General features: G+C 40.1%; 2 protein-coding genes across 2 annotated transcripts; both read right to left on the reverse strand.

Moving 5' to 3' along the window:
• Positions 1-2445: 2445 nt before the first annotated feature.
• On the reverse strand, positions 2446-10516 carry ppp1r14aa (protein phosphatase 1, regulatory (inhibitor) subunit 14Aa). The gene is made up of 4 exons (XM_042432179.1): positions 9996-10516; positions 5452-5532; positions 5081-5113; positions 2446-2887 (listed from the first exon to the last, which is right to left on the reverse strand). The coding sequence occupies exons 1-4, from the start codon at positions 10185-10187 to the stop codon at positions 2711-2713; spliced, it is 483 nt and encodes a 160-aa protein (XP_042288113.1). The 5' UTR covers positions 10188-10516; the 3' UTR covers positions 2446-2710.
• A 1576-nt stretch (positions 10517-12092) lies between these two features.
• Positions 12093-17433, reverse strand: dlb (deltaB). The gene is made up of 7 exons (XM_042432178.1): positions 17202-17433; positions 16872-17111; positions 16556-16613; positions 16194-16451; positions 14756-15117; positions 13929-14145; positions 12093-13679 (listed from the first exon to the last, which is right to left on the reverse strand). The coding sequence occupies exons 1-7, from the start codon at positions 17250-17252 to the stop codon at positions 12964-12966; spliced, it is 1902 nt and encodes a 633-aa protein (XP_042288112.1). The 5' UTR covers positions 17253-17433; the 3' UTR covers positions 12093-12963.
• Between the last annotated feature and the right edge of the window lie 329 nt (positions 17434-17762).

Below are 17762 nucleotides of genomic sequence, written 5' to 3' on the forward strand. Positions count from 1 at the left end.
CCAATTTAATCTGGTCTGGTATGTACAAGGGCCAGATTACATTAGATCAACCCAGATTTTTTTGTTTTAGAAATGAATCTAATATCTTGTGTGCACAAGTTACAAACATATCTTTTTGGCGTTTGGGGGCTTTTTAAATTAAACCTGTTTTTGATTCACATATTTTATGAGAGCTCCAAAAATGAGTACCACTTAAAATGGTTATCATATACTTCTTAAACTAATTTTAGTTGAATAATATCCCAAATAGCATAAACTGATATTGTGCTGACAGGGTCAACAAGGAGTATTTAGTTTAAAAATGTTGTTATAAAAATTATGATTGCACTATGTATGAGTAATACTATTTTATCTAGATCATGATAAAGTGTTCCTGTCATGTACTGCAACTCTGCAACATCAGCAGACTTAACAGGTTAAAGGAAGTTCAGTATTTTATTTGTAAAGAGGAAGATGTAGAAATTAAAATTCGTTGGAGAAAGGGTGAGACATGTCATCTGGGGGTCAGTTGGGAAAGATGGCTCCTGGATAGGAGAACTGAAAACAGACATGACTTAATCTATCAAATACAGACTTATATACGTGACGTCTATAAGTCTGTATTTGATAGATTAAGAAAAGAACTGTAATGCCCACTTAAGGTGTATAAAACCCTGTTGTAGGCACTCCTCTGGGAGCCTTTTTCTTTCTAACCTCATCCTGTGTGTTACATTGTGAAACACTCCTTCTCGTACAAGAAAATATATTCTGTTAAATTTTGATACTTCGGCTCCAGTCTCTATTGTTTAATGGTCATTAAAAAGAGATATTTTTAACAAATGTTTTCTTACACACTAAGAAATAGGGCTGTTGCTTTGTTTTTTACTTTTGTATTAATTTGCATTTCTTTTCTTTTACAAATGGCATATAAAAAGCAAAAAAAAAAAAAAAAGTATCACAAAAAGAAGAAACGTTTTATGACTCAGTCCTGTACATCCCCTCTATCAACAGCCTCAGGAATGACCACAGAGTTGAATTATCTCCTCTCAGTGTCAAACTGAACTTTGGAAGCTTTACAGCGATGAAGCCATTACATTAGATTACATGAGTCTGTTACTAATAAACTGGTATTCAGTGTCCTTGTCAAACTGTTTAGATAATCTACATGCTGACAGTTTCTCTTGGCCTGAAAAACACATTACATGCTGAAGCAAAATATAACACATACAACAATGCACTCACAGTGAAAGAAACGATTTTATTAGCAATTCCTACAAAGGACAGATGTCTCTTTGCAGAATAAAAACTTGAAACGTTTTTAGTGAAAGTATTGACATAACTGAAAATGTAGAAACAACTCAACTCAAAAACAGAAGGGACGAGTGAGTGAAATGTAATTAAAAACCTACAGTATGTGAGAAATGCAACAGGATTATTTCCAGTGTTACATCATACTGGTATCTTGAATCTATCTCCATTTCCTCTAATCATGACAATAAATAACAATCATGACCTTCATAATTTAATAGATGCTACATCTGCATCTAATAGCAGTGTTATCTGAAAGGTGGTGCAGCTAATGTTCATGTGTTCAGTGGAAGGTGGAACAAAACTGCGTCACAGGACAGTTCAGTGTTAATGAAGAAATGAAGTGTATTCTATATTTGGTGAACACACATTCCATCACCTCCTTCTTCATCAGTTAGTGCCAGAAACTTTTGCATCCAACTGTGTGTACACAGAGAGAGTGATGATAATAGTGACATTTGGTGATAACAGTGACATTTTTTTCCAGTCAAGTTAAAGTGAGTCACATGCTTTGCAGCTGCAATGCATCCTGGTCTTTTGGGGATACTGTCAATGGAAAAATGAATATTTCTATGATGCATTTCTTCCTGTATGATTATTGACTATGCTGAATGGCACATTGAGAGTTAAGGCCTTGCTCTTTGACTAACTTTACAGTTGTGATCATTTCTATTTCATATCTTATTATTAAGTGTTTTAGTGTTTACAGGAATAGCATAGGATATGCTTCCTTTCTTGTCAAAAGTTAGATGATACCTCTCTCCTATCTATTGCTGGTTGGAAAGAATAAAAGTGTTAGATTGGCTTTGTCCAAAGGTAACAAAATCTGCCTATCAGCACCTCTAAAGCTAATTAATTAACATATATCTTGTTTCTGTACAAAAGCTGAAGTGTAAAAACGTCAAGTTGTGGTTTAACCAAGGTCCTGTGCAGGACTATTTCTTTGCTGGGCGCTGTGGTTTCCTGGAGCTATGTCTTTATCATGAGGCTGCCAGGCAACCAACAGGAAGTTACTGCTCTCAGCTGCAAACTTTTTAAACTTCAGTTTTTTCATGGAACAAACAAACAATATAAAATGTGTTAGTTAGTGAGCTTTAAAGATGCTGGTACCTTTGGACAGAGCCAGGTTAGCGGTTTCCCCGTTTCCAGTCTTTATGCTAAACTAAGCTAAGCTAAGTAGCTTATCACCATCATATTTAACAGACATACATGAGAGTGGTATCAATCTTCTTATCCTAATTTCTGCAGGAAAGCAAATGAGTGTATTATTTAAAAAGTTTCAGGGTAGATTTTCTTTCCTTGATCTTTGCCTTCCATTGTCCAATATAACTGACATTTCTGTTTTCATGTCATGACAGTGTGTATGTGTGTGTGTGTGTGTGTGTGTGTGTGTGTGTGTGTGTGTGCGTTGATGGGGGATTCGTCAGAGGGTCTGGTTTTGGCCTCGTTGGTGGTGGGATTGGTGCTGTGGGTTGTGAAAGTGGTAGGGCTCATGGCGGTGATGGCTGTGGCAGATGATCGGATGTTCGATGCCTTCGCTCTGCAGCTCGTCCTGCTTGTGAACTCCCTCCAGCTTTCCCACTAGCTCTCTGATGAAGGTCTGAGGATGATTATGTGTCACATGAAATGGAGATATACAGAATTTTACAAGGTACGTGTTCAAATAAGCCTTTGTCAGAGCAACCATACAATGCTGAAGACTTAATTGGTGAGCTTTAAAGATGCTGGTACCTTTGGACAGAGCCAGGTTAGCGTCAAATACCTTAAACTTGTAATTTTTCAGACATGTAGACATTAAAAAATAAAACTGGTAGTATTCTATAGTTCTTATTATCAACAAATCCCATCAAAAGCAACAATAAATTGATACTAGAGTATTGTCTGTGTATCAAAAGCCTGACATATCTCATTCCTTTGTGCCATACAGCTCCAATGTTGTCCAAAAATGATTAAAAACACATCAATGAGCCACAACGTTGCACTGAGTGACATGTTCATTCATTACAGTGAACATGAGCACTATTGTTTATTATCAGTCGTTTCCACATGCACCAGCCTGCAGCTATAGATATTCACTGGTGCTAAGTCCGCGGCTAAAAATAGTCCCCAACAAATGTACTATTTCCATCTGTTTGAATAACATTTGTTAAAAACTACTCTAACCAGTTGTTTTTGGAAATTATAAACACATGTATTTGTGACTCGCTGTGATGCGACAATGGAAGTACTGAGTTGGACTAAAACATTGTTGCTTTTGGTCCTGAGATTTGTTGGTAATAACCAAAAAATATAATTTGTATCCTTATTCTTTATCTCAGTCGTTTAACACAACTGGCATACATTCATCAAACTACAGGAATTAAATACTGGAATGATAAAAATTTAGCATATAGAAAGGGTAAGATAAGATGCATGTAAGATGGAGGCTTATTATAATACAATATATGCACCTATACTATATATAGCATATTATCTTCCACAGACCTTATGCCATTAAGCACAAACATTTGGTAAAAAGCGTGCTGTCGTTACAGAGGAGGTAAAGGCGCAGCTATATGTGGATCCTTTTAAGGGAAGGATCTAAGTTGTGTTGTAACAGAAAAATACTTAATATGGAGGAATCTGGGTCACTGACAGCAAACCTCTTGTTTATTTGCATAGTTAGTAAAAACCACTATGTCAGTTAAAATATATTAGCTAGATAAGCTTTCTACCATTTTTGTTCTCAGACCACGCATTAAATGCCTAATACTATACTTATCAGAGCATCAAACAACAAATAGCAATCAGGAGTTAAGCAGGAAAAAAAACTGCCAGTTAAATTGCATTCAGTCAGTCACTACATATTTTTGTTGAGTGTTTCATATCTTTCTCCATAGATGGAAGAAGACCTTGGAGAGCTGTGGGAGGATAAGGCCACAGAGGAGGAAGTTCCCCCTCTGTGGACTGTTTTGTGCTGTTAATGTGACTTACTGTTGTACACCAAGTTTAAATGCTGGACCTGAGTCACTAGGTTGTGATATGAATGCGCATGCAAGACTAAAGCACATCACTGCCACTGCTGACTTTGTGTAAATTCAGAGCTTTTATGGCCTGATGAAGACACAGCACCCAGATGTGGTGTGTTATGGCAACAGTGCCAGTAGAGGTGGTCAACACATCCAGTCTCATTCTCGAATAAATACCAACTGTAAATATTTGTTCGACTCCGGGTTCACGTGTTTTTGTTTTCCATTTGAAGCCATTAATCAGCGGTGTAATCTGAATTCTGATCTTGACCATGGCTATTTTACAATGAGTCATGACCGCTGGCTTTTTATGTAATATGAAACAAATGTACAGGGAAGTAGGTGGAGAGCTGCTATCTCATATCACATATTTCTTAAAAATGCAGGAAACTCTTAATGACACTCCATGTCAGGCTCAATTAAACCATGTAGGTCTGAGTAAGAAAAGCAGCAGCTACACTGACTCTCACTGCTCTTTTGCCTGTGTTTGCATTTCTGAACAGGCCACAGCCAGGCAGACGTTTGAGTCCAGAAAGACTCATTGTTTCAGGGGTAAAATGGAAAGAAAGAGAAGAGAGCACACAAAGCCATTGTTGAGGCTTGTGGAGTGACTGTCGGATGATGGAGGTATCAGATGCTACAGCTTCAGTTAAACTGTGTGTGACCTGTGTGTGTGTCTGTGTGTGTGTGTGTGTGCAGACAGGTATACTGTACATTTGCATGTGTAATGTGTGCATCAAGGACTAATCTTGAGTTGGAAATATAATTTCAAAGTTAAAACCTACCTCTGTGTTGTTACGGCACTTTCGAAGCAGTTCCTGTTTAAAAAAGCGGGGTGATGTAAGATTACCAGTCACATGATCATGTATTTATCTTCAAAATTCTAACGTAAGCACTGAAAATCTGTTCCTGTCCCTATGATTCACTAATTAATACTGTATAATGATATTAACTTAACGTAAAAACATGTCTGTTTCTAAGTGACTCCCTGAACAAAATCTGTGCATCTTGGTGCAGAAATTCACTGATCACAACTTCAACAATGCTGTATAATTTAGAAAATCCACTGCATTGCAATCCCTCTTCCTATATCATAACCAACCCACTCTTATTCAGTATGGATAAAGTGATTGCGCTCCATAATGGGTCATGTTACCTTTAACTGTTTGACTCGCTCCTCGTCATTAGGCTGGTCAATCAAGTCATCAATGTTCACCTCCTCTGGTATATCACGCTCCTGAATTTAACACACATGATGAAAACACACACACACACACGCAACTGAAATGAGTCCTCATGCAAGGCCACACACTTATGACACACATTAATTATTTATCTTGAACCATGCTCTCGTCCTCAAGTCAAGGAATTCCCACACAGTTTTCCCATATAGTCCACTCACTGAGTATATTATACAGATGGATGACAAATTAAAGGAAAAACAGGTACAGGTCTGAATACTTGACCCCTACAGTGAGGGGATCTGGTGGCTCTGTTATGCTGTGAGGGGCATTTTGCTGGCATGGTTTGGGTCCATTTAAAGGGAAGGGTCACTGTAAATCAATACAAAGTTGTTCTAAGTGTTAATCTTTATCCTATGATGAAACATTTCTATCCTGATGGGAGTGGTCTCTTCCAGGATGACAATGCCCCAATTCACAGGGCATGAGGGGTCACTGAATGGTTTGATGAGTATGAAAATGATGTGAATCAGATCTCAACCCAATTAAACCACTATGGGAGATTTTGGACTGACGTGTTAGATGGCACTCTCCACCATCGTCATCAAAACACCAAATGAGGGAATATCTTTTGGAAGAATAGTGCTCATCAGCCTTGGCATTGATTCTACAAGTCTCTAAACTCTACCGGAGGGATGAACACCATCTCTCAAAAAGATATTCCCTAATTTGGTGTTTTGTTGATGGCGGTGGAGAGCTCTGTCTAACACGTCTTCCCAAAATCTCCCATAGTGGTTTAATTGGGTTAAGATCTGATTCACATCATTTTCATACTCATCAATCCATTCAGTGACCCCCTCGTTCCCCGAGGAATTGGAGCATTGTCATCCTGGAAGAGACCACTCCCATCAGGATAGAAATGTTTCATCATAGGATAAAGCTGATCGCTCACAACAACTTTGTATTGATTTGCAGTGACTCTTCCCTCTAAGGGGACAAGTGGACCCAAACCAGGCCAGCAAAATGCCTCCCAAAGCATTACAGAGCCACCAGATCTCCTCACTGTAGGGGTCAAGCATTCAGACCTGGACCAGTTTTTCCTTTAATTTGTCACCCTTCTGTATATAAAGCAACTGACATATTTAAAGCCCAGCATTACTTCTTTAGTTGCATCATTACTTAAAATAGAAAATTCAAGATGATTTGTGCATCATACATGTTTCTCTGTAATCATAACATAGTTGGTATCATCTGAAACCTTTGGATCTCCAGCTAGAATTTAAAACAAAATTCTGCATACTTAAAGGAATAGTTTGAACTGTATTAATTGATCCACATCACACATAATCATCTGATCCATTGTTAATATAAAATATCGATAGTGTAGCTTTAAAGGACGAGTTCACGGTTTTTAAAGTCTGTCTTAAAACAACAGTCATGTGCCCAAATGAACACTGAAATAGGTTTATTTTGCCATGTTGTCCAGCACTCAGTCAATTACACATACAGATGCTTGTGAATATGAGGGAAGACATTCTTCAAGTACTTTTATGCAGCACAGAGAGAAGTTCTGCATGTGTGAACCATATGTAACATGCATCTCAGTTATTAATTCCACACACATTTACACAACTAACTCCAAAATAAAGCATTTTCAGTTTTAAGAGCAATTGAAGACTTTGGATTCAGTCTGTACATGATGCATGCCCATCATCTGTATGTTCAGGCTGTGGAGGCTGAATAGTAACAATGCTCACGTAATACTGTAACAGTGGCCTGCTCTGTTTGAACAAACAGCCATTGTACCAACTGAGTGAAAGGACAATCCCACCCGCCTGTCCACACCACTGCACTGCACTGTCTCTGTAATTAGTTTGGGCCCTTGGCACATACAGGACTGCAACTCTACATCCCACCAGCTTCATTTCTATACACTAAAACTCATACAGGCATGTGTCTCTTACCTGAAACAGTAATAAAATAATAAGGGTTTGTCTGGTTTTGTGAGCGACATGACTTGGTGCAACAAAATGACACTTGTTATCATCACTGACCTTTTGTTATCATCAGAAAACTGATTATAAGTATTTAAATCATATTCAAATCAATTTCCAAAATTTGTTTCTTTATTTGCCTGTAAAATTAATCTTTTATTTTCATAAGGTTATTCTAAATATGCCACTGGCTGGAGGCAAAAGCTCTCTGTGAAATCCAGGCTGTTTGGTCCTTTCGCTTCCCAGAGCTGCTTTATCATTGTGATAATCTGAATTTCATATTCTTATCATCAACATCCTCCGCCTCTAACAACACAATCACACAACACAATGTCCAAAATACACTCTCCTCCTGAGAGCCTAACCTCCTGTCAGCTGCCCCAGCGGCCAGATGCGCAGTGTTTACCTCCTCCTGGGACATACAAATGAGCGCTCCCTCCTCTGCAACCTTCCCCTCCTCATTTTCTTCTCATCATTCATCCCCCTCTCAGTGCCCATGTAAGGCAGAAAGCCACAAGACAGATACAGATCTCTGAGAAGTGGACAGCGATGGACCTCACATCCACAGGATGCTTGGCCTTGTAAGGAGAAGCAGGCTGCCCCACCTCTCCTCTCTCCTAAACACCTCATAGATCATAGTAGGCTTGTCGCTGAGTCTCAGGACTATGATGTCATGATGTCTCAATCCGCCTCAATATTACATAGTCATATTGAACAACTTTCACTTCATATTTAAAGTTCTCTGGCTCATTTTCTACTTTCAGGGAAGGTAGGGGAGAACGAGGCAACACGAGCCACTTTTTACATATGATGATTTTACTGCAAAATGAAAATGTATTTGTTTCAAATAATAGTTACTACATATACACTTCAGGTTGTTGTTTACCCACGGAAATTAAAACAAGTTATCTAGTTATTATGGTTTAAGAACAATGAGCCATCAAAAAGTTAGTCGAATGGCACAACTTACCCCAAGGTAGGGGTAACATGAGCATAGTGCTACCATTATATACTGATATAAAAATTACACAAAATCAAACAAATTAATTATAAAATTAAAAATAAATTTGAACTTTATTAATGTCATCAATTTAACAAAAGGCAAAAACTTGTACTTTTAAGTAAAATCATATGTTTGTGTCTTGTTGTTCAACATGTTACCTCAACATTTTCAGTAGAGATTAAACTGTGATCTTTGTGCGTTACTTAAAGAAAGAATGTGTGTGTAAATGTGCTTTTGTGTATACAGACAGGTGACAAATTACAGGAAAAACCAGTACAGGTCTGAAAGCTTGACCCCTACAGTGAGGGGGTCTGGTGGCTCTGTTATGCTTTGGGGGGCATTTTGCTGGCCTGGTTTGGGTCCACTTATCCCCTAAGAGGGAAGAGTCACTGCAAATCAATACAAAGTTGTTGTGAGTGATCAGCTTTATCCTATGATGAAACATTTCTATCCTGATGGGAGTGGTCTCTTCCAGGATGACAATGCTCCAATTCGTAGGGTAGGAGGGGTCACTGAATGGTTTGATGAGTATGAAAATGATGTGAATCATATGCTATGGCCTTCACAGACAGCAGATGTCAACCCAGTTGAACATCTATGGCAGATTTTGGACTGAGGTGTTAGACAGCGCTCTCTACCACCATCATCAAAACATCAGATGAGGGAATATCTTTTGGAAGAAATGTGTTCATCCCTCTATAAGAGTTCAGAGACTTTTAGAATCAATGCGTATTGAAGCATGTGGTGGCCCAACACCTTACTAAGACACTTTATGTCGGCTTTTCCTTAAATTTGTCACCTGTCTGTATGTACAGCATGTTTGTTTGTGACTTAAATATAACATTAGTCAACAATTAGGTATTCATTCATCAACAATGTAGCACTTGTAACATGGATCAAACATGAGCAGTGTCTCTAGCCTCTAGAATATCAGAAAATAATTTTGGGGGTAAATTGAACCATTGACTCAACTTGCCCCAACATCACTGGCACGTTTTACCCCACAACCTCCATTTTGACAAAACTGTTTCACACAGTGGATCAGATCCACAATTATGCTAAGTTTATGACAAGTTTATTTTGTAGCTTACACTGACTTAAATCAACGTGTAATAATGTCCAAAACTTCTCTTTTTTAATTAAGATACAAGACTGATAACTTTAGTGACATGATGAATTCACTTGGCATGACAAAAATGCTCTGTTTTGCTGACTACTCTCTCCATGTGCTTGAGTCCAAGATGAATCGAGTAATGTGAAGTATTCTTTCTTAATTTGTGGTCACATGATTACTTTTGCTTATGGTTACCTAGATAAAGGGGGTGGCTCATTTTGGCCACTGACTCTATTTACCCCGTTCTCCCCTACTTCCTAAAAAATTATAAACGATATAATTATTTGAAACTCTTGATAGACTATTGTCTTATTATAACATACAGTACACTATACACTACACATATTAAAAACAGACCAGCCAAGGCAGTTTTATTCTAGTTTCTTGCTCTCAGGCACATCTACCCACCTGACCCGCGTACAGCCGGTCCAAGTTCTCGTCGATCCACTTCTCCACGTCGAGCCGCCGCTGTAGCTCCTTCCTGTTGTACTTCACGGTGACTCGGGCATGCCTCTTCGGGATATTGCCCGCCTGATCCAAATCCAAGGAAGGAACTTCGTCATTTACCTTAAGCGTCGTCGCGGTCCGGCCGGCTGCCATCTCTGGTCTGAACTAGTCTGACTTGTTTCTCGTCTTCTTCAACACGAGTAGAGAGCAGCGCTGGGAGGCGACGACGGCAAAGACAGCTGAGCATAAGCAGAGGATGGAGTCAGTTTTTTTTCTCTCTCTCTCTCTCCTGGGATGTTTATTTACAGAGTATCCATCCAAAAAGCGCACAACTATTTCCATGTCATTATCTTTTAAATAGACCTAAGTCCATTGCCCCCAAAAAGTCAGGAGAAACATTGTTTAACAGTTTAACTTATTGAGGAGAGTTACTGCAGAGTCATATTTGCAGTTTCTAAAATGTCAGGAAGCAACAACAAGTGTGGCATCTAATTGCTCGAATTGCATCAATTAGGCTGATGACGTCACAAGCCTAAACAAAAACACAAACCGCCCAATGAGCCCGACACCACGTAAACAACTACATAGCCTTTAAACCACTGTTCAAGAAAGGTTTATATTGGACAGTTTTTGATAGATGATCTGTGTGACATACATATACACACACAGTGTCGGTTAAATTATACAAACAATATTAAAAGGCCACTACAAACTCACGTGCTGTGATGGAACATTGAGGAGGCTGTTCAGAGAAGAGATAGCCTGCATACTTGGGGGAAAAAACCCTGTGCTTACAGCCAGCAGAAAAACAAGAAAATGATGTTGATCGTCCATGATAAGAGAAATGCTTTGAGATTGTTCTGGACATGTATTTAATGGAAACATTAACCTACCTGCTGAGAGGTAAATGAAATGTTTTTTCACAAGAATAGGGCACACATTCTGACTTGTCAAGCAGGAAAGGCACAGATGGAATTAATAATGTCCTCATTCCATTTCAGTGAGCTGATATTGTGCATGCTCGCTCACTGCCATGGTTTACTGGGACAATTGGAATGAATGGAATGAAGCCATGTTTAATGTCATTATTTACAACTGTGTTTTTCCTGCTTTGCTATGTCAAAATGGCTGCTGTGAAAAGGGAAAAGTTGATCCTTTCCATGAAATATGATGCAAAACAAGTAACTTACCTGTTTGAATATGGAATAACTGGAAAAGCTGTTGGGTCCAGACCTGAAAAAACAATTTAAAAAAATGTTATTTTTATGGCTGCATATTGTTATCCCTCTCAATATATTAAGATCTATTAAGCATAAACTGATGGTCACTCTAAGAAATGAATAAATAATAAATGTTATTCTGACCAACTGCTGATATGGTTCTTTAACTAATTAATTGACTTTATTTAATATTTTATTTTACTTTTTTATTGTCAGCTACTTGTTGAGTAGTCACATGTTTGTGTTTATGTCTTATGTTTTACATATTGCATGGACTGTATTTCAGCCAATCAGAACAGAAGCCATAAGTGTGACAATGCAAGAGGTCGACATGCTTAGATATTACAGAACCAACACATCATAACATCTTACATAATATCTCATGTAAATGGTGTTTCATACAGTTGGTGTGAACTCTGCCAGAGCTAAGATAATTAATTGATTACTCAATTAATCAATTAACAGAAAATTAATCAGTTACTATTTTGATTATAATTATTTATGTTGAAAGCCAAGATTTTCTAGTTCCAGCTTTTCCAGTGTGCAGATTTGCTGCTTTTCTCTGTTTTATGTCATTATACATTAAATATCTTTGAGTTTGGACTCTTGGTCGGACAAAACAAGCAATTTGCAACTATTTTCTGGGACTCAACAATAAATCAGTGAACTAAGAAAACACTCAGCAAATTAATTGATAATATGAAATGAAAATAATCACCATAACATGACAAACTAAAGTACCTAGGCTATTAACCACCTATACAATGCAAAATGTGACACTTCTCTGATATGATCTTAATTTCCTCTAACTACAAGAAGTGACTTCAGTCCAGAATCGTATCAAAACAGATCTTTTATTCCATATCACAACCACAACATGATGAAATTAAATATGAATGAAAATATGTAACATAACACAAACTTTGGCATGAACACAAAATGGCACATGAAAGAGCAATGTGATCAGTAGTATATACTGTATACATATATGTATTTATATAAATTACAGTAGGGGCTGACTGTGTGATAAAGCACATTTTCCTTATATCCCTGCACTGAATATCTTTGGGATATTTCACACATCCTTTGCAGCCAATATAACATCCAGATACAACATCAAGCGTCGGTCTTCATTCAGCATCATATAAATATATTTCTACATCTGTAACAATCAAAGTGAAGCCATGAACATAAGTTATCAAATAAATAAATAATATAAAGAATAAAAATGATGGTACTCACAATAAGGAAATAATGGCCAAAGGAAGATTGAAAAGCAAAACAAAAATGCTGTGTAAAAAAAAAAAAAAAGAAGCAATTAAACAAAGTAATGATATTAAAGACAATAAAGCAATCAAACTTATTTCTTGGGCGGGTTTTCCAAAGGTGTTCAAAGTATTGTGACTTCCTGTATTTGGTTTGTGTTATAGGTCCAATGAAAAGTCGATCGTGTTATTTGTCTCTTTGGGTCTTAAACATGGAAGAGCTTTGCCCCACATACTTTGTCAATAATCTTTGTAAATCATCTTCATCAGAATAGTTCATTTGTCAATATTTTGTTGAAGTCATCTTCAACATGAGCAGAGCGGCTTTCAGCTCATGAATTTGCTCCTGTCTTCACTTTACATGAAGAGAGAGGAGCAGCAAGTGCTAATATCCTTCTTCTCCTGTGTGAATGTCTGTGTTCTCTCTCTGAATTCTGTGCTGCTTCATCTCAGCCCTGCCCCAGAGCCCAGGCCGGCCTCGTCCCTCCACATAAAGTCCTGACGCTCGCCTCTGACCCGGCCGCTCTCCACAGGATTCTGCCTGTACCCGGATCTTCCGTCCGGGCAGAGGGAAAGGCTGAGGCGGGCCGTGCTGTTGCTGATCTTGAACAGGCCGTTCGGACCAAGGAAGGCCTCTCTCTCGCTTCCTCCCAGGTTGTTCACCGTCTCCAAGTCATTGTAAACTGCAATGTCGCTCAGCTGCTTCCTTCCCTGCAGTCTCCTTCTCCTCCTCAGGAAGATAATGCCGGCCACCAGAACCAGCACTAGGACAGCCAGAACGCAGGAGACGGTGAGGGTGGCTGAGGAGGGCTGGGAGGTTTGGCGCAAAGCAGGCTTGAAACTGGGCTGAAGTGTGAACTCACAACTTGGACCCATAAAGCCTTTAGGGCACTGGCAAACTGGCCCAGTGAAGTGAGTGAAGCAGGTGCCACCATTCTGGCAAGGACGGGCGCCGCAGGCATCTGAGCGCACGCTGCAGTTCTTGCCAGTGTACCCCAGGGTGCAGGAGCAGGTGTAGTCATTCACACCGTCTTGGCAGGTCCCGGCGTTCTGGCAGGGGCTTGAAGCACAGTCGTCGATGTTGACCTGGCAGTTGGCACCAGTGAAGCCTGCCTGACAGCGGCACAGGACACTTTGGCCGAGGTCCAGACAGTCACCACCTGCAGAGGGGAGAATTATTCTGTTCAGCATCCAGCAGATCAAGGATGACATGCAGTGTTTTTAAAGATGAGTGTTAATTGGATTACATTTAACGCTGTCTCTGTAGTAAGCTGCTGCAAGCGCATTCATGCAGGAGTGTTGACATTAACACCTATTCACTAAAAAGGCTCGTATTCAGCTAAGAAACTGCAGATTTGCACTTCATCCACAAGATGTCGCCAGAGCTGTGGACTCTCTTGCATGCTTACCGTTCAGACAGGGCCTGTTGCTGCAGCGGTCCAGCTTCTTCTCACAGTTGGAGCCGGTGTAGCTAGGGGGGCAGCGGCAGGTGTAGCCTCCGGTCATTGTCTCCACACAGGTGCCGCCGTTGAAGCAGGGACCATCTGCACACGTCATGGCAATGATCTCGCAGTTCTTACCGTAGAATCCCTGTGGACAGGTGCATGAGTAGTCGTTCTCCAGGTCCTGTGCACAGAGAAAGAAAAGAATTAATGTTAAGGAGGAAATATCTAGAAATGGTCTCAGCCTGGCAGGGATTGTGTGAGTTAGTAAATAAGACTTCTATTCCTGGGATTGCTCCATTTGTTTTGAAGGTTGGAACAAAGGATGAGCATAAAGACTGGAAACAGGAGGAAACAGCGTCTGTCCACAGGTAAAAAGAATCAATCTATCAGTGCCTCAAAAGCTCACTAATTAACATGTTATATCTCATTTGTTTACAAAATCCCAAGTGTAAAAATGTAAAAATGACAATTAAGTGTTTTAGGGGCATTGTGTGCCAAACTATTACCAGGCAACCAACGGAGACGCCAGGATGTTAAGAAATAAGAGTTTTGTCAATCTTCTCATCTAACTCTAACACTCTAAGGTGAAAAAGTGTATTTCCCAAAACGTTGAATTATCCTTTTAAATAGTAGAACTAGGATAAACCCAATCCAGCAGTTTTTTTGTAAAATCAAGTGCAACATTTATTGTAGACCAGCAGAGGTTGACAATCTGCTCTGTGATGGTTTGGTTTCTTTAAAAGTACTTTAGTATTAGTGCCAATTTAAACTAAACAGAGTTGTGTACTCACATTGCAGCTGCCTCCGTTCTTGCAGGGGTTGCTGTCACACTCGTTGGTTTCCAGCTCACAGTTGGTGCCTCCGAAGCCGGGCCGGCAGGTACAGGTGTAGCTGCCCTGACCTGTGTTGGTGCAGGTTGCTCCGTTGGCACAGGGCTTGTGGTTGGTGCAGTAGTTGAGGTCCTGGTCACAGAAGAGGCCCCCCCAGCCCTCCTGGCAGTTACACTGCCATGGCTGGCTGCACGTCCCGTGGAGGCAGCCTGGGTAGCGGACGCATTCATTGCAGGAGGGGCCCTGCCAGCCCATGCGACACGTACAGCCCCCTGGGGCCTCGCAGTAGCCGTGCCTCTCACTGCAGTCCGCTGAGCAGATGGCTGGGGAGGAGAGGGAGGGGAGGGTGTGTGATTACAATGGGTACGCCTTCTCATACATCTCACACACACACACATGTACAGGGCCCCCTGTCTGACCCCAGCCCTGTTCCAGACTTCACTGTTGGTTAAGTATTAAGCCAAGCAGCTGGTAGGCACACTGCCGGAGAGAAATGCTTTCTTTTTATCTCTTCCTCGTTACACACACACACACACACAAACACACACACACACACACACAGATCACCTTGAAAAATGTGTGTGTCTAATGGGGGCCACAGCTCTTTCTCTCATTGTAACAGAGAACAAAAGGCAGATGGAACACCACAGACTGTCTTACAGAAGAGTAAAACACAACGCTACAGGACATCACTCAGATAAAGGAAAGACTGTACTCTCTGAATAGATTCTTGCCTGAAGTGTCTGTTCAGGAGATCAAAACATCAACCATGAGCTGAGTTGTAAGATAAAAAAAAACACTTTTTATCCATGCCTTCAAGAAACTTGAGACTAGTATTTTATTGTTGGGTATTCTTATCTTACAAATGTTGTGTTGTGTTCCTGTTTTATGATTTCACTTCAAGTACACATTTCTTTAGTTGTCTCCACTCTCTAAATTTTCTAAGAATTTTTACCCACTCATGTGTATGTTCATATGGTGATTTGTAAAATGCTGTTTTACACTGTTTTGTATATTAAAAGAAGAATCTCATGATGATGCAGTTTGAAGCCATCCTTCTTTTAAAGATGCTTCTTTTTTTTTTTTTTTACAAATTGACCATTTTTGTGATATCATAGAAGATGGAAAAATCGAATGAAGTTGGGTTAAATTTTTTCTATAGATTCATCTTAAGTAACATCAATCTACAGAAAAAAATATATGTGATGAGAAGTTTTTCAGTTACTTTTCTAAAAGTAACTTCAGTTACTTTTCTAAAAGTAACTGAAAATCCATAAAATAAATTTCTTTTTTTTCCTGCTCCCTCCACAAGCCAGTCACTGAACTAGACGCAGGGAGCTAGTGTAGGGTTTGAGTGCCCTGCTCAGTGGCACATCAGTAATTACTCAGGCACACTTACGTTCAGAGCAGTAGTTTCCCTTCCAGCCCTCCAGGCAGATGCGGTTGCCCTCCTCGTCGCAGGTGTAGTGGCCCAGCGTGTCGTCTCTCGGCCTGCAGTAGTCAGCGCAGCCGTCTCCAAAGTAGTACTCGTCGCAGAAGACGTGGTAGGAATAGCGCAGCTCGCTCTGCTCGCCAAAGTGCACATCCTGGGACCAGTCCTCGCCGATGGCAAGTCTCCTCCTGGTCGCCAGACGGCTTACAAGGTTGTTCTGGTTGTCTGCAGAAGGAATACGTATTTTTAAACAAATAGCATCTTGCACAGAAGCTGCGTGCGTGGAAAATTTATTTAATCCATTGTATGGACCGGAAGATATAACCTACCTGTGTATTCAGTCGGGGATTCAGCGTTCCAGGCTTCAATGATCAATGAAAATGTTCCCTGAAACAGAAAGAAGTGAGTTCAGTTATGCATATAGTTCATATGAGTATTTTACGCACTCATTTGACCGAAATAGATCAACTATGGCTTTTGGTAACAGTCATTAAAATTGGAAAGGGAAGATTTATGCAGTTTTCAAAACTTTTTATGATGGTAACTCGGAATTTTTCGCAAGCAATTATTTCAGATTAAAACTCAAACGTAGAACTGAGTCTTTCCTATACTGGATTTACTTGTGTAATTATTTTTTCCATTTACCGGCCACTTGAAGTGGAATGGCACCCTGATGGGAGCGCTGCTAGAAATCGAGGTGTGATCGGCCCTGATGACGTTAGTGTGTCCGGTCCCGAAGGTGCAAGGCGGCTCTGCTGAGATCACATCCTCTGGATGTTTCAGGCAAATCCTGAAAAATATATGACAGTCCCTGTGTCTTCTGCAGATGCGTTGCGCCGTGTGGAATGAATGAATTTTCAGCTCAAACACACCGGAGGAAAATACCTGTAATGATAGAAAACTGACATCAGACGCGCGCCGTACGTAAAGGCATTTTGAGATTGTTACTTAAGCACAAACAAAAAACCAACTTACCACGTGCACTAAGGCCAAAGCCAAGAGGTATCTCAGGTGCAGATGTGCCATTTCTTCTCAGAATTTGCTTTCCAGTTTTAAGTGAATGTCCGCATTCGTTGTGTGCAATAATATTCCCAGAAGATGCTGAAGAAAACTGAAAATCTTTCAAAAAAGTTTCATCACTTTGAACTCTGTGGTCCTTTTGGTGTCTCTTAAATACGCGTCTTCTTCTTATCCGCTGTCCTATGGTCGGCACTACACTTGTTTTGGTTCTGGTGCGTAAAGGCGCAGAGTGGTTTTATACCCTCTAATGCTGCGCGTCACAGGCAAAGGGGTGGAGCCAGAGCAGACCTCAGGGGAGCAGCCTTACACAGGGGGCCTGTCAGGGGATTTAGACAACCCACATTACATCTGGCCAAACTTCTTGATAGGAATATGTATAAGAAGCTGGCGCAAGGCAGATATGTTTAGTATTACTGGATGAATCTTAATCACCCAGAAAAATGTAAACTGATCTGAGTGATGGGACGGAATCATAACAAAAGTACGAAGTAGACCAACATTCAACAACAGGCCAAT

The sequence above is a fragment of the Thunnus maccoyii genome, chromosome 13 (assembly GCF_910596095.1).
Source record: "Thunnus maccoyii chromosome 13, fThuMac1.1, whole genome shotgun sequence".
Classification (NCBI taxonomy): domain Eukaryota; kingdom Metazoa; phylum Chordata; class Actinopteri; order Scombriformes; family Scombridae; genus Thunnus; species Thunnus maccoyii.

What these genes read in the sequence shown, in the direction of transcription:
- dlb (XM_042432178.1), bottom strand. Translation starts at nt 17,252, where the DNA reads ATGGCACATCTGCACCTGAGATACCTCTTGGCTTTGGCCTTAGTGCAC. An exon ending in CTTTGGCCTTAGTGCACGTG is followed by an intron (nt 17,112 to 17,201) that starts GTAAGTTGGTTT and finishes CTATCATTACAG; the next exon opens with GTATTTTCCTCCGGTGTGTT. An exon ending in CATTCCACTTCAAGTGGCCG is followed by an intron (nt 16,614 to 16,871) that starts GTAAATGGAAAA and finishes TTTCTGTTTCAG; the next exon opens with GGAACATTTTCATTGATCAT.
- ppp1r14aa (XM_042432179.1), bottom strand. Translation starts at nt 10,187, where the DNA reads ATGGCAGCCGGCCGGACCGCGACGACGCTTAAGGTAAATGACGAAGTT. An exon ending in ACCGGCTGTACGCGGGTCAG is followed by an intron (nt 5,533 to 9,995) that starts GTGGGTAGATGT and finishes TGTTAAATTCAG; the next exon opens with GAGCGTGATATACCAGAGGA. An exon ending in AGCGAGTCAAACAGTTAAAG is followed by an intron (nt 5,114 to 5,451) that starts GTAACATGACCC and finishes TTTTTTAAACAG; the next exon opens with GAACTGCTTCGAAAGTGCCG.